The sequence below is a fragment of the Ranitomeya imitator genome, chromosome 3 (genome assembly GCF_032444005.1).
Source record: "Ranitomeya imitator isolate aRanImi1 chromosome 3, aRanImi1.pri, whole genome shotgun sequence".
Taxonomy (NCBI): Eukaryota; Metazoa; Chordata; class Amphibia; order Anura; family Dendrobatidae; genus Ranitomeya; species Ranitomeya imitator.
Window position 1 is genome coordinate 833651868 of NC_091284.1, and position 17477 is coordinate 833669344.

A 17477-nucleotide genomic window follows, 5' to 3' on the forward strand; every position below is an offset into this window, starting at 1 on the left:
AGGGGGGAAGGAGGGGAGGAAATGGGTGAGAGGGGAAGAGAAGGAAGGAGAAGGATAGAGAAGGGAAGAGAAGGGCAGAGAAAGGAAGAGAAAAAAGGAGAAGAGGTGATAATTGGAGAAGAGGTGAGAAGGGAGGAGAATAGGTGAAAAGAAAAGAGAAGAGGAGATTAGGGGGAGAAGGAGAGATAAGGGGAGAATAGAGGGGAGAAGGGAGGTGAAGAGGTGAAAAAGGGACAGAAGTGGAGAGAAGGAGATGGGGAGAAGGGGTGAGAAGAGGGGAGAAGGGGAATGAAGGGGAGAAAAGGGAAGAGAAGGGGTAAGAAGGGGAGAGAAGGGGAATGAAGGGGAGAAAAGGGAAGATAAGGGGTGAGAAGAGGGGAGAAGGGGAATGAAGGGGAGAAAAGGGAAGAGAAGGGGTAAGAAGGGGAGAGAAGGGGAATGAAGGGGAGAAAAGGAAGAGAAGGTGAGAGAACGGTTGAGAAGAGAAGTTAAGAGAAGGTGGGAGAGGGGAAGAGAAGGGTAGAGCAGGGAAGCCCCATACATGAAATAAGTGGAGATACATCTACATCAGCTGCTCCTGACAACTCCACACAAGTCATGGAGATACAGCTCTGCCTGCTCCAATGGAAAGGACTGAGCTTTCTGCACATAAAGAGCAAGAAGAAGCTAAGGAGACATTGAAGACCCCAACGAAGAGCAATAAATACTACAGTAAGATCTCATGTTACATTGTCACAACCCACAGAACCTAAGATAAAAACAACATGAGCAAATCCCCAATAGTAAGTAAATAGTATTAATACATGTAAATAACACAGGAGATTTACTTAATATTGTTTTGATTAAAAAAAAAATCATAACAGTCATCCCAATATTTACACCATGGAATTTATATATAGAAGCAAGCGCCAGAAACAATCAATCATCAAATACATGCATTATCTGTATTATACCCCAGAGCTGCACTCACTATTCTGCTGGTGCAGTCACTGTGTACATACATTACATTACTGATCCTGAGTTACATCCTGTATTATACTCCAGAGCTGCACTCACTATTCTGCTGGTGCAGTCACTGTGTACATACATTACTGATCCTGAGTTACATCCTGTATTATACTCCAGAGCTGCACTCACTATTCTGCTGGTGCAGTCAATGTGTACATACATTACATTACTGATCCTGAGTTATATCCTGTATTATACTCCAGAGCTGCACTCACTATTCTGCTGGTGCAGTCACTGTGTACATACATTACATTACTGATCCTGAGTTACATCCTGTATTATACTCCAGAGCTGCACTCACTATTCTGCTGGTGCAGTCACTGTGTACATGCATTACATTACTGATCCTTAGTTACATCCTGTATTATACCCCAGAGCTGCACTCACTATTCTGCTGGTGCAGTCACTGTGTACATACATTACTGATCCTGAGTTACATCCTGTATTATACCCAGAGCTGCACTCACTATTCTGCTGCTGCAGTCACTGTGTACATACATTACATTACTGATCCTGAGTTACATCCTGTATTACACCCCAGAGCAGCACTCACTATTCTGCTGGTGCAGTCACTGTGTACATACATTACATTACTGATCCTGAGTTACATCCTGTATTATACCCCAGAGCTGCACTCACTATTCTGCTGATGCAGTCACTGTGTACGTACATTACATTACGGATCCTGAGTTACATCCTGTATTATCCTCCAGAGCTGCACTCACTATTCTGCTGGTGCAGTCACTGTGTACATTACATTACTGATCCTGAGTTACGTCCTGTATTACACCCCAGAGCTGCACTCACTATTCTGCTGGTGCAGTCACTGTGTACATACATTACATTACTGATCCTGAGTTACATCCTGTATTATACCCCAGAGCTGCACTCACTATTCTGCTGATGCAGTAACTGTGTACGTACATTACATTACGGATCCTGAGTTACATCCTGTATTATACCCCAGAGCTGCACTCACTATTCTGCTGGGACAGTCACTGTGTACATACATTACATTACTGATCCTGAGTTACATCCTGTATTATACTCCAGAGCTACACTCACTATTCTGCTGGTGCAGTCACTGTGTACATACATTACATTACTGATCCTGAGTTACATCCTGTATTATACTCCATAGCTGCACTCACTATTCTGCTGGTGCAGTCACTGTGTACATACATTACATTACTGATCCTTAGTTACATCCTATATTATACTCCAGAGCTGCACTCACTATTCTGCTGGTGCAGTCAATGTGTACATACATTACATTACTGATCCTGAGTTACATCCTGTATTATACTCCAGAGCTGCACTCACTATTCTGCTGGTGCAGTCACTGTGTACATACATTACATTACTGATCCTGAGTTACATCCTGTATTATACTCCAGAGCTGCACTCAATATTCTGCTGGTGCAGTCAATGTGTACATTCATTACATTACTGATCCTGAGTTACATCCTGTATTATCCTCCAGAGCTGCACTCACTATTCTGCTGGTGCAGTCACTGTGTACATACATTACATTACTGATCCTGAGTTACATCCTGTATTATACCCCAGAGCTGCACTCACTATTCTGCTGGTGTAGTCACTGTGTATATACATTACATTACTGATCCTGAGTTACATCCTGTATTATACCCCAGAGCTGCACTCACTATTCTGCTGGTGCAGTCACTGTGTACATACATTACATTACTGATCCTGAGTTACATCCTGTATTATACTCCAGAGCTGCACTCACTATTCTGCTGGTGCAGTCACTGTGTACATACATTACATTACTGATCCTGAGTTACATCCTGTATTATACTCCAGAGCTGCACTCACTATTCTGCTGGTGCAGTCACTGTGTACATACATTACATTACTGATCCTGAATTACATTCTGTATTATCCTCCAGAGCTGCACTCACTGCTCTGTTGATTTGTTATGTTATCCCTTATCTGAATGTCTGCTGACTATATCCATAAACAAGAAGAGACAGCAGAATTATGAGCGCTGCAGTTGAGTATAATTCTGTCTTTCGTTTGCGTTGCTCGATGTTACACAGAACTCACCACTTTTGGCAAAACAGAAGTAATGGCATCTTTGATGGCTTCCCGGAGGCGAGGGATGTCGATGGCGGAACCAAGTGTCAGCAAAGCGTCCTGCGGAGAGAGAAGACAGAAGTGAATGCAGGTGACCACAGACGCTGCACCTTTCTGGCAGTTTTGTGATGATACAACGTGATACTGGTCATTCTCAGAGCTGAGGGTTTGTTACAGTTGTATCCAGTCCAGACTACAGTAACTTCTGAGTCCTTTTCCCTGCACTGATACATTGTAACAAGCGGTAACCTGGCAGGAACCTGCGGCTGCTCCATTATCATTTCCAATATCCTGAGAAATAGCAGTAAGTGTTCTGCGGATCACGCGGATGATTGGTGCTCGCACGCCGCCGTTCTAGGAAGAGATGTTCCTCCACGGTTATTTCATTTTTCATTATTATTTCTCAGGATTTCAATTTTGTTTATAATAAAATATGAGATGAAGATAAAATGAGAAAATCCTCCCCCTCCCCCGCACTCCCCGAGCTCCGGTCACTCGCCCCCCACACGTGGCACACACTTCTGCCCGGACATGGATACCCAGCCTACACTGACAGCATTGTCCATTCAGCCATCTTATCAGATCCAAGAGAGTGTGCTGCAGTGTAAAGCACAGGTGACTCAGATCCATCACCTCTGCAGACTACTGAGCCACATTTGTGAGGGCTCAAATGGGGCATTATTAGTGGTGAGGGCACAAATGGGGCACTATTAGTGGTGAGGGCACAAAGGGAGCACTATTAGTGGTGGCACAAATGGGGCACGATTAGTGGTGAGGGCACAAATGGGGCACTATTAGTGGTGGCACAAATGGGGCACGATTATTGGTTAGGGCACAAAGGAGGCACTATTAGTGTTGAGGTCACAAAGGGGGCAATGTTAGTGGTGAGGGCACAAAGGGGGCGCTATTAGTGATGGGGGCACAAAGGGGGCAATATTAGTGGTGAGGGCAAAAAGGGGGCAATATTAGTGGTGAGGGCACAAAGGGGGCAATATTAGTGATGAGGGCACAGAGGGGGCACTATTAGTGGTGAGGGCACAAAGGGGGCACTATTAGAGGTGAGGGCACAAATGGGGCACTATTAGTGGTGAGGGCACAAAGGGGGCAATATTAGTGGTGAGGGCACAGAGGGGGCACTATTAGTGGTGAGGGCACAAAGGGGACACTATTAGAGGTGAGGGCACAAATGGGGCACTATTAGTGGTGAGGGCACAAAGGGGGCAATATTAGTGGTGAGGGCACAGAGGGGGCACTATTAGTGGTGAGGGCACAAAGGGGGCACTATTAGTGATGGGGGCACAAATGGGGCACTAATTGTGGTGAGGGCACTATTAGTGGTGAGGGCACAAAGGGGGCACTATTATTGATGGGGGCACAAAGGGGGCACTATTAGAGATGAGGGCACAAATGGGGCACTAATTGTGGTGAGGGCACTATTAGTGGTGTGGGCACTGTTATTCTAGGGGAAACGACAGGAAGATACTATTAATATTGTATGTAGGGCACCAGGGGGGATTCTTACAGGTTATAGGACTATGGAGTAGAAGGAATCAGCAGATGAGAAGTGGAAGTCTTCACGGTGGTCTGGGACGGAGGGAGAATAGAAAATGAAGAGAGGTCTGCTGGGAGTCACTGGATTTACCTATAATTCCTTCAGAGCTGGTATCTACCACTATACGGTCACTGTTTGGCTGTAATATTGGACTGCAGTGTCCAGTGTGTTTAGTTCCTTATAATATGAAGCTGTTATGGCGGTATTATATTATTATATGCCACAACTAGCGCAGCATTACTGGCAATATAAGCCTCGGAAAACTAGGATTTGTTCAGCAATAGTATGGCGGTATTATTTAGTCATATCTATGTATTCTGGTAATTTGGTCATGGTGTGGCAGAATTATTTGTCCCTTATACAGCAGTATTATTGGTAATACTGATATACATGCTATATTAATTATATACAGTGCTTAGAATAATACTACAAAATACTACCACAAACGTCAGCCATTGATTGCAAACAAAGATTTGTTATTTTGCACCCAAAAAAGTTTTTTTCCTGACAAATTCATACAAGACCATGTTGCAAAAATTAGTACACCCCAATGAAAATCCTAGGGGGTAAAGTTTAGACTGCACAGTTCAAATGACCAAAAATGCACCCAGAGATAAGTCTAATTACACTGGTGTCCAGCAGACCGGGGACTATAAAAGGGCGATACCTACCGTAATCCGTTTCCATTACATGCAGTCAGCAATGGCACCACATGGAAGAGAAATGACCGGCACCACATGGAAGAGAAATGACCAACACCACGAAAGAAAAGAAAATGACTTCTTTATGCAAAAAATGGTGACAGCTACAAGAAGATCAGAAAATCTTAACTTATCAGTCAGACACTGGAGCGAAAGTGATAGAAAATGTAACAAAGATGGAGCTGCAGCATCTCACAGAGACGTCCAGGGACCACGAAAGTCGTCACCTAAACAGGAGCATCTCCTGGTGAGAAGGGAAGAAAATCCACATGTAAGTTCCCTGCAGTTATCTAAAGATGTATGAAGCTGGGACACAATCCGGGGCACATCGCAGAGGAGCGGCAGCATGGGGCGCGTCCAGGAGGAAGCCGTTCCTAAAGCCCAAACACAAAAAAGCCGCCTACAATGGGACCCAGGCTGAAAAACTGTGATGAGAAGCACAAAGAGAGATGCCTGGTGACTCCAGGGAGACCTGGTGGTGCTCGTGTCCTTATGTGGGGACCATGAGCTGGTGGTGTCGGGGAGCACATGAGCTGCTGATATTGGGGGGCTACATGTCATTGATTGGATGACAAAGTCATAGAAGCCCTTCTCTATAGTGGCAGAGAAGATTCCATCAGTCCGGACCCTCGGTAGACAAGCATTTCTCCCACAAGACAATGATACAAAACTCACATCTGCTGCATTTCTGAAGATCAGGTGACAGTGACTCAGTGGCCAAGTGTCTCTTGATTAGTGATGGGCGGACCCCTGGCTGTTCCAATTCGGCCGAAGAGTTAAAAAAAAGTTTGGTTCGGGTACCAGAACAGTACCCGAACCCGGACTCCATTCAAATGAATGGGGGGCCCTAACATCCAGTGTTTGCCACGCTGTTACGTGCATCATCATTACGGCAGGTCAGAGCCCAGCGGCTCCCACGCGTCGGCTAATGACAGAGTACTACTCCCATCAGCCTACAACTGCTGTTGCTGATAACAGTGAGAGCAGGCGGCGACTGATGGGAGTATTCATAGCCTGCGCTATGAATAAATAATTTTTAAAAGGAGTGGGGTTCCCCTCTATTTTTGATAACCAGCTAAGCAAAACTGACAGCTGCGGGCTGCATCCCTCAGCTGTCAGCTTCAGCAAGGTTGGTTATCAAGAATAGAGGGGTGCCCACAGCATTTTTTTTAAATTATTCATAGAAATAATTTTAAAATATTGTGTGAGCCTCCTCCAATGTTGACAACCAGCCAAGCTAAAGGAGACAGCTGAGGGCTGATATTATGAGGCTAGAAAGGGGCCATGGATATTGCTCCCCAGCCTACAAATAGCAGCCCGCAGCCACCCAGAAAAGGTGCATATAGTAGATATTATATTTTACCCGACTTTTCCCACTTTCCCTATAGCAGTGGTTCATATTTGTGGGGTTTGTGTCACCTTTGTATTGTCCGCTGACCTGAAGCCCACAGGTTAGTAATGGAGAAGCATCTATAAGACACCTATCCATTACTAACCCCATAGTCAGATTGTAAATAAACACGCAGCCAGGATGAAGTCCTTTATTTGAACTAAAAATACTCAATGTTTTACTTTTTATATAAAAGTAAAAAAGACACAGCTATACTCACCTAATGCCCATTTCATTGAATCCCTGGTCCTCCGTAAAAAACTCAGAAAATAATAAACCTTAATAATACTCACCTAACACCCATTCCTTTGAAGCCCTGGTCTCCTGTAAATAAACAAAAATAAACAGTAACCATATCCCTGACCTATACGACATACTATCCTTTGCCATAATCCATGTCTGCGATAAGTGGTTTTCAACCTGGATGGTGCCAAGATGAGACCATCCAGGCTCAAACCGATGGTGAATGAGCTGTTGCGAGTGCAGCATCAGTGAGTAACGGTGATGTCATCGAGGTTATCGCAGGTCACTGAGGCTGTGTTCCCTTAGCTGTAAACTGGGCTGATGAATTGCGGTGACCTCAGTGAGATCACCACTAGCACCATGAGAAAAAGTCTCACGGTGCAGTGCTGAGCTCAGTGAGTTCACCGCAGTTCACCCTAAGAAATTTCTCATGATCGCTATTTTTCATTTTTGCTTTTTTTTTTTACAAGAGACTAGGGGTTCAATTGAATGGGCGTTAGGTGAATATATCTTTGTTTTTTTATTTTTAAATGTGTGTTTTGTATTTTTATTTCAAATAAAGGACTTTATTCCCACTGTGTGTTTATTTACAATCTGACTATGGGGTTAGTAATGGATAGGGGTCGTATAGACGCCTCTCCATTACTTACTTGTGGGCTTGATGTAAGCGTCAGCTGTTTTATGTCCGCTTACATCAAACCCACAAATATGAACCCCACTTGCCGCCACCACCACAGGGCAAGTGGGAAGAGACAGGTAAAGCGCCAGAATTGGGGCATCTAATGGATCTGATCTGAAAACCAGACACCTAATGGGAGCTCTGAAGAGACAAATTGTCACCACTCTCCATCCGGTATCCAGGCTCTAGAGCTCATCCTGAAGAACAGAGATAGAAGGACGATGTAATTTGTCACCAACTTGTTCCTTTCAGCTATATATATATATATATATATATATATATATATATATATATATATATATATTTATTTATATATATATATATATATATATATACACATACACACATGTATCTTAGCGGTAGCACCGGGGCAGCCAAGCAGTAAGCTGGTGGTGACGGTGGTTTGGAGCCAGAAGTTGCCCTGAGCCCACAGGACTCCAGTTTTGCCCATCTTCTGGTGTCACAATCCTCAGGCCGTGAGTTGTGGCGAATATTTTTGAGACTGATACAAATTTTGGTTTTCACAGTTTGCTGCTTCATTTTTTATAGTGGCAATCTGCAACTTTGAAATTCCTTCTTGACTACCTATTGATAGGCCCCATAGTAGGAAAGAAAAAGTCCTGGGGATCCCCTATAATCCTAGATTATGAACAGTGATGAGATGAATCGCATCATCCATCATCCTTTGCCATGAAATGTAACTTCCCCCTAAAAACTCCATTTCCACTGAATTTCAGCCCTGTAATATAATGACTTGTTACACAATTCCAGTGATCTTCTTGTTAGCTCAAGAGAAAGTGTTAATGAGGACAAGGCAGCTGATATCGCCCTGTCAGGCTGAATAATAAGAGCAGACTGGTGGTTTTAAAAGAGACTAGGGCTTCAAATCATTGTCTTCTTCTGTTAACAATGGTTACCTCCAAAGAATTGTGTAAACTCACTGCATTGTATCAAACAGGCTTTACAGGCAAGGACATTGCTGCTTGTAAGATTACCCCTAAATCAACCATTTATTGGATCATCAAGTACATTGTAGCTGGGGCCCCATTATCTCTGTGCATTGTAGGTGGGGCCGCATTATCTCTGTACATTGTATCTGGGGCCCCGACCTCTCTGTACATTGTAGCTGGGGCCCCGTCCTCTAGGCATATTGTATCTGGGGCCCTGTCCTCTCTACATACTGTAGCTGGGGCCCCGTTCTCTCTAGACATTGTATCTGGGGCCCCGTCCTCTCTACATATTGTAGCTGGGGCCCCGTTCTCTCTAGACATTGTATCTGGGGCCCCGTCCTCTCTACATATTGTAGCTGGGGCCCGGTTCTCTCTAGACATTGTATCTGGGGCCCCGTCCTCTCTGTATATTGTAGCTGGGGCCCCGTTCTCTCTGTATATTGTAGATGGGGCCCTGTTATTTTATTCCTTGTCTTCTTCGCCGTCGTTAAGTGTACACAGCCCTCCTGTCGTCTCTCTTTCTTGTTCATATTGCAGTTTGGATTAATAACATGCAGAAAATAAAATCCTTCTCGAGGTGTGGGGCGGCCGGGACGTGTCAGAGGACGTGTTGGGTCCGGGAGCCTCCTCCTCGGCTCCTGACCTTTCTCGATGAGTGATGATTTTGGTGCCTCCTGAAAATGTCACAAAACGCATGAGCAAAGGCCACGCATAGACTGACAGGTACAAGATGGAGGACGGCGGATCAGGGGACCGGTGACTGTAGTATAAGGGGCACCGCGTCACGTTATTACATCAAAGGTGTCATATCCAAGGGGTGCGGCTGACAACCTCAGGCCGGTTGTCAGTAACAGGGAGGAAGGGCTGACATCTTCTTATAGTGACACTATGGAAGCTGATGTTCCGTATTTGGCTTCCCAGATAAACATCTGATTCATCTTTTCGGGAGGAACGTCGTCCATGCAGAAGCGGAGGCTGAAGCCAGTCCTGACAACCATGAGATCCGGAGGATTAGGAAGTGTGATGGAGGCGAGGACGGTTGAAGGAGACTGATAAGCGGCTGAGAGGGGAGGAATGGTGGACGATAAGAAGAGAGGTCACAGGCGTGAAGGGGAAAGTGTAAAACTGAGGAATAATAGGAAACTCCAGGACGACGTCTAATTGAGTCCTCCCAGTAATGAGGTATTGATCCCACAGCACGGCTTCTAGCTGATCAATGAGAATGGGGGAAGGGCAGCGACACGGCGGAGACTCATCACCCACAAAATATATCCCATCAATAGGTTCCCTAAAGATGGAAAACAAACAATTAGGAGCAGGGGACGGACACGTAAAAGACTTTACTGCACTGCTACACACAAGAGGCAGCAGAGACCGGGAACAGCTCCGACTTAAAGGGGCATTCCACGTTTAACTGGCCGATCTAGACTGATGCAAATAACGATCAATCAGTTTATATGTGAATTTTCTGCAACTTCCTAATTGACTCGTGTTTCTACAGCTCATCATCCTCAAGAGCTGCAAGGGGGAAGCAAGAAAGTAGCTACAAAGGGTAAGATGACGAGTACACGAGTGCCGAGGATACAATGCCTTTGTTCTCATCTTTTCAGTATCTGGAAGGACTTGGGGTTCCTACTGCAGGTAGCCCGCCTCCTACCTAAATGTGGGGGTGAAGGATGGCACCAGAGCGTTCACACAGAACTGCCACCACATGTGATGAACCTGCACCTCGTCACCCCGCCTGACGTCCTTATTTCATCAGACGGATCATGTACTGCGGTCTCCCCACTATCACCAACGTGACGTTCTGCACACAATAGGGACACTTAAAGTTAGCTTGGTACAGTTTTACACCTGGTCAGCCCAGTAGGACTGCCGCCAGTTTCTCCTTAGATATAAGCCCGGTCCATTAATGGGATTATACTGGGCCAGAAACCAGCCCCGGTAGCATGGAAAGTTAAACCGAGAAACGGACTAGTGGATTTGTGGATCGAGATAAAAGAGCAGCCCAATGTTAAATTATATATTTAATCGCCTGAAGGGCACACTGGTCAATATGCTATAAACACTATATACACGATGGTTACATGTATACAATGGTCAGACATTCAAATACAGATAGGAAGGACAAAAGATATAAGCAGATTATATGGGTCAGTTACCAGTTGATGAAAGGCCTGGCTGCCACATGGGAGGCTTGTGGTCCCCTCTGCTCCTAGACTTCTCCCTACCCGATATATCGTCGTTACCTCGCTAGAGAAAAAGCCATAGGCCACACTTTACACGAGCATTTATCCCCTTTAGATCAATACCCTCCTGCACTCTGGGCAGAACCTAAATATCCTCCATTGCCATTGTCAGCTAAAAACTCCAAAATCTAAGATAAGTCATAACTCTTTTATGGACTGTCCTAGGGAATCGATTTTGGCGCCATCGGATCCTGCTGGGCCCCTGTCATGTGTTAAGACCAAACATAGCTTTGCTATTTGGTTTCTACTGGCTGTTCTATGTAGCTCCTGGGTGCTAATACAAGTCAAGACCCAAGCGCGTGTTCGCCATGTCCCGAGGAACTCGGAAATATAAACGATGTATGGCTATGACATATAATATCCCCACAATTCCTTATGGAATCATAGCAGACTCAACAAAGCAGTTTAGACAGCATGGTTTGGATCCACGTGGCAAGCAAGAATTTTGTACTGAGCTTAGCTGGCTCAAGGTGTGAGATTTGTCACTCACAGCCTTTTGAGGCTTGACCCCTTCCTGCAGCTGCCAGCTTCACACTGAACGGAGTCTCTGTGTTCTGTTACAGCTGCACACTGAAGGGGGTTTTACAATCCCATGCCTCATAGGATACAAATGACATGAAATTATATCTCCCATATTCTTCCCCGTGGGTTATAGCCTTATATGAGATGTAGCTGATAAATACAGTGGGGAAAATAGGTATTTGATACACTGCGGATTTTGCAAGACAGAATCTAAAAATAAAATCCAGAAAATCACATTGTATGATTATCACAAAATCAATTTGCATTTTTTTGCATGAGATAAGTATTTGATAAAAATAGAATAACAGAACTTAATATTTGGTCCAGAAACCTTCGTTTGCAATTACAGAGGTCAAACGTTTCTTGTAGTTCTTGACCAGATTTGCGCACACTGCAGCAGGGATTTTGGCCCCCTCCTCCATACTGAGGATCCAGATCTCTCAGGTTTCAGGGCTGTCGCTGGGCAACACTGAGTTTCATCTCCCTCTAAAGGTTTTCTATTGGAATCAGGCCTGGAGATTGGCTAGGCCACTGCAGGACCTTGAAATGCTTCTTAAGGATCCACTCCTTAGTTGTCCTGGCTGTGTGTTTCAGGTCATTGTCATGCTGCAAGATCCATCCATGATCTATCTCCAATGCTCTTACTGAGGGAAGGAGGTTGTTAGCAAAAATCTCGTGATACATGACCCCGTCCATCCTCCCTTCAATACGGTGCAGTCGTCCTGTCCCCTTTGAAGAAAAGCACTCCCAAAGTATATTTCCTCCACTATGCTTCACTGTTGGGATGGTGTTCATAGAATCATAATATGATAGAGTTGGAAGGGACCTCAAGGGTCATCGAGTCCAACCCCCCTCTCAGTGGAGGAGTCACTAAACCATCTCAGACAGATGTCTGTCCAGCCTCCAGTGTTCTTGATCTTCCAAACACAGCGAGTAGAGTTGTTACCCAAAAGTTCTATTTTGGTCCCATCTCACCACATGATCTTCTCCCATGCCTCGTCTGGATCATCCAGATGGTCATTGGTGAACTTCAAAAGAGCCTGGACATGTTCTGGTGTGAGCAGGGGGACCCTGCGTGCCCTGCAGGACTTTAATCCATGACGGCGTAGTGTTACTAACGGTAATGTTTGAGACTGTGGTCCCAGCTCTCTTCAGGTCACTGACCAGGTCCTCCAGTGTAGTTCTCTGCTGATTCCTCACCTTTCTCAGAATCATTCTTACCCCATGAGGTGAGATCTTACATGAAGTCACAGACCGAGGAAGATTGATAGTCATCTTGTGTTTCTTCCATTTTCCAATAATTGTGTCAACGGCTGTTGTCTTCTCACCAGGCTGCTTGCCTATTGTCCTGTAGCCTATCCCAGCCTTGTGCAGGTCTACAATTTTGTCCCTGGTGTCCTTAGACAGCTCTTAGGTTTTGGCCATGGTGGAGAGGTTGGAGTGTGATTGAGTATGTGGACAGGTGTCATTTATACAGGTAACGAGGTCAGACAGGTGCAATTAATCCAGGTAATGAGTGCACAGTAGGAGGCTTCTTACAGAGAAACTAAGAGATCTGTGAGAGTAGATTTCTTGCTGGTTGGTCGCTGATCAATACTTATTTCATGCAATAAAATGTAAATTAATTATTAAAAATCATACAATGTGATTTTCTTTTCTTTTTTTTTTTTTTCGATTCTGTCCCTCACAGGTGAAGTGCACATACGATAAAAATTACAGACCTCTCCATTCTTTGTAAGTGGGAAAACTGGCAAAATGGGCAGAGAAACAAGCGAGAAAGAAGAAAAGCACAAAGAAGAAGAAAAAGGAAAGGAAGAAGAAGAAAGCATGAGGAGGAGGGGAAAGATGGAAAAAGAAATCAAGAAAGGTGTAAGAATGGAAGAAAAATGAGAAAAATGTAAGAAGAAATTGATGAAGAAAAAAGGGAATATACAACAAAAAGATGGAAAAAGAAGAACTCAAAAGAGAAGAAAAAAATCAAAAAGAAGAATTAGTAAAACAAGTTTTGAAAAAGCAGAAAGGAGGAAGAAGATGGAGAAGTAAAATATCAATAAGAGGAAAAGTAAAAAAGAGAGAATGAAGAAGAGGAGGGAAAAGGAAATGAATAACAGAGAGCAAGCAAGAGGAAAAGAGAGAAACAAAAAGAAAGAAAGAAATGAAAACAAAAGAAACAATTACATTTTTGACCGTTTTTTTCATCAATAACTCACAATTTAGTTCAGTTTTCTGCTTTTTACATCATTGTGGCTTTTTCAGATGTTCTTGAATGATTTATGAAATTAGACTGTTCTAAAAAAAGATGCAGAATTTGGCGCAAAATATGTTAAGTCTTAAATGGTTAAATGGTTAAAGACAAAAAAAGACAACTCTAGGGCTTTCCATAAAATCCATGAATGTTCTGCTCCATTTTGTCGAATTTGGCACAAAAATATGTCTGCGAAAACCAAGAGTAATAAAAGAAAAATGACTTAAAAAAAACTTGCAAATGATTATTCAGGAGCAACGTGGAGAAAAAAGAAGAAGAAGAGGAACAAGGAGGAAGTGGAAGAAAATGATGAAGTAAAACAATAGAAAAGGCGAGAATAAAGAGAAAAGGGGTTGGGATAGAGACGAAGAAGAGTAAAGAAATAAGATGATAAAAAATGGGAAATAAGGAGAAGAAAAGGCAGCAGAAGAGAGGAAAAGAAAAGGTGGAAGAGGGGATAATCAGAAGTAAAAGAATAAATAGGATAAAGAAATATGGAAAATATAAGAGATACAAGAGGAAAGAAGAGATGAAAAGGAAGAAAAGAAAAAGGAGAACAAGAATCAGGAGGAAAATGAATGACGACGAGAAAGAAGCAGAAAAAGAAGAGAAATAAGGGGAAGAAAGAAGAGGAAGAAAAGTAGATGAAAAGAAATGGGAGGATAAAAAGAAGAAGAAACAGATGAAAAAAGACGAGGAAGAAAAAGAGAAGAAAAAAAAGAGGAAAGAGGGGAAAAGATGGATATGAAGAAAATGAGGAAGGAGGAGGGAAGAAGAGACAATAAGAGACCAGAAAAGCTTGATGCCCCGGATTGCTCTGAGGTGTCGCGGGGTCTCCCCCTCGTTTGAGTCTTTGGAGATGTTACAGGTTTACGGCTGAGAAGAGGTTATGTCTGGAAATAAAACACTATTTCGATTTGGGAGCGGCGGTGGAGCGCGGGGATGTTCTGCATTACTGCTAATGAGTGGCGCGGACTCAACGGGTGTCAGGACAATCACTGCTAAAATACTCCACCTGCCGAGCGCAAGACGCGCAAATGTCAATGAGGCCAGCGCTAAATGTGTTCTCTGCAGACGAGGCCCCGATCCAGAGGAATGTAATATAACGTACAGTGCTACAATGTAACAGAATATAATGTAGAAATGTCATCATGTGATACCACATACTAGAGCTCCACAATGTAACAATGTACCGTACACACATTATATATGACATCATTTACACTGTACATTGTTATATACACTTTATACCTTCGCCTATAACATACTATAACATACTGGAAAATGAGAGATTTCTCCAAATATTACTTCTCAGCGGAGCGCCCCTTATCCATAGTCATGCATTACTGCAGCCTCGCAGTTACTAATCCCAGTTGTGCCCATGAAGAAGCGCAGGCCACAAGGTTGTGGGAATATACAACAGCTGCAGGCTTGTGTTGGAGCAGATGATGCTGAAGGGAAACGGTCCGGTCGGAAAACGTAATTAACCAGTAGATAAGAGGTTAATCTGCAGGTGAATAACACTATGAAGGTGCCCGGTCGCTGTAAAGGGCGCCAGTGCCCGGCCGCTTTAAAAGGCACCGACGCCCGGCCGCATTAAAAGACGCCACCCGGGCGAAAATGAACTTTATTGTTCGCTGGAACTGGCGACTTTCAGCCGTAAAACCTTACCAGGGCGGCTAGAGTCATCGCTCAGTGCACTGTGAGCGGCGGCTAAAACCACATCCCGACACAATGACTGACAGCTTTCTCTGTACTGATGCGCTGCAGAGCCGGCTGTCAGTCAAAGTGCTGGGGCGAGGTTACAGCTACCGCTCACTGACTTTAAGCGCAATTAACCCTATATTGGTAGGTTCATAGTATTATCCAGGGTGGCAGGTTCCCTTTAGCTCTGTGCTGTATGACCTCTCTCTTCTCTTCTTGTGTGCTCGCTTCCTGTATCCTCCATGTTTGGATCATGTAGATAATGGTTGGAGTAACTTCCAAGAAAAACGATGACTCTGCTGAAATAGGCAACAGAATATGGACCCAGACAAAAAGGATGAGCACAGCAGAGAAAAGCACAGCACAACACGTCAGAGCACAGTACAGAACAATACAGAACAGCACACACAGCACAGCAGAGTATAGAACAAAACACGCAGCAGAGAAGAGTACAGCACAGCAGAGCACAGGACAACACACACAGCAGAGCAAAGAACAGCAAAGCACAGCAGAGCACAGAACTGCGCACACAACAGAGCAGAGTACAGCACAACACACATAGCAGAGCAGAGTACAGCGCAATACAGGACAGCACACACAGCACAGCAGAGTATAGAACAACACATACAGCAGAGCACAGGACAACACACACAGCACAGCAGAGTACAGCACAATCCAAGACAACACACACAGCAGAGTACAGCACAGCAGAGAACAGGGAAACACACACAGCGCAGTAGAGTACAGCACAGAACAGCAGAGTACAGAACAACACACACAGCAGAGCAATGTACAGCACAACAGAGCACAGGACAACACACACAGCAGAGCAAAGAACAGCAAAGCACAGCAGAGCACAGAACTATACACACAACAGAGCAGAGTACAGCCCAACACACATAGCAGAGCAGAGTACAGCACAACAAAGGACAACACAAACAGCACAATACAGAACAACATAAAAAGCAGAGTACAGCACAGTAGAACATAGCACAACACTGCACAGCACAACACAGCAGAGTACAGAACTACAGAGCACAGCACAAAAGAATAGAACAGAACATAGGACAACAGAGCATAGCATAGCACTACACAGCACAGTCCAACACAGCACAAAACAACATAGCACAGCACAAATTGGTGAATGGACTGATACACAGAGTCTTCCAGAGATTCTCATCTCCCATAAGTAGGAAATTCTATATAGAGAGAGAGAGAAAAAAATGGCTGGAGCTCAAAGCGTGAGCTTACAGTGGCCGAAATGAATAATGATAGTGACCAGGAATGGAGGATTACTGGAGAAATGTTATTCTCTGCAGATGACTTGTGGGGGTCCGTACTAAAAAGAGACCACAGACGGGCAATGTTCACGTGTTCAGTAATCATGCACTAAAACAGATCTAGCACCAATCCGTTGATAAAAAAAACTTGTGGAAACATAACTTTTCTGTCCGGCAAAAAAAAAAACTGGATAGTTTTTCTTAGGCTTGAAGTCTATGACAAATGGATCTATTAATTTGCCATGCGTTTTTCTTTCATTTGAAAAGGATCCATTCTTTGCTTATTGGATCAGTTTCAAATGGAAGAAAACGAACGGCTATTGGTTTTCATCCTAACTCGTATGGCAAAGCTCAATACTGACTTTTAGGATTCCTGCTTCCAATCGGCTGCGCTACAGTGCACGTCCTCTTCCTCTGTGAAGAAGTAATTCGCATATAGAGATACAGTAACGCATTTGGAAGTGATCACACAACTGAGATCAGCGGGTGAGGATATAAAAGACGATCATGTTGCTGCCATATTGCTATGCAGTTTACCTAACACAGATTATCGCACAAGAGACAAGACCTGCGATGAAGCAGACACTAGAATTTGTTAACACCAGAGTAATAGATAACTACTAGCAAAGAATGGAACTTGTGCAGAACACCACAGACTTTACCAGCAAAGTATACAATGACACACATGACTGAAACTAATATTGCTAATAATTAATAAAGGCTGAACAGAAACAATTGACAAAAGGGACTAAAAAAAAAGTAATATCTAACCAGTAAAAGACGTGGTGTACATTCCCAGACTAGAAGGATTAGTATCTGTAAAGAAGATCACAGATAAACCTCTCACTAAGGTG

General features: G+C 43.9%; 1 protein-coding gene across 3 annotated transcripts in view; it reads right to left on the reverse strand.

Annotated features, from left to right (window-relative positions):
* The window catches only part of PDE2A (phosphodiesterase 2A), a 633083-nt gene that overhangs the window by 372394 nt on the left and 243212 nt on the right, over positions 1-17477 (reverse strand). For all 3 annotated transcript variants that reach the window (XM_069759489.1, XM_069759488.1, XM_069759486.1), the window contains one exon: positions 3079-3168. In XM_069759489.1, coding sequence (XP_069615590.1) covers positions 3079-3168 — 90 coding nt within the window. The remainder of the gene's footprint in view (positions 1-3078; positions 3169-17477) is intronic.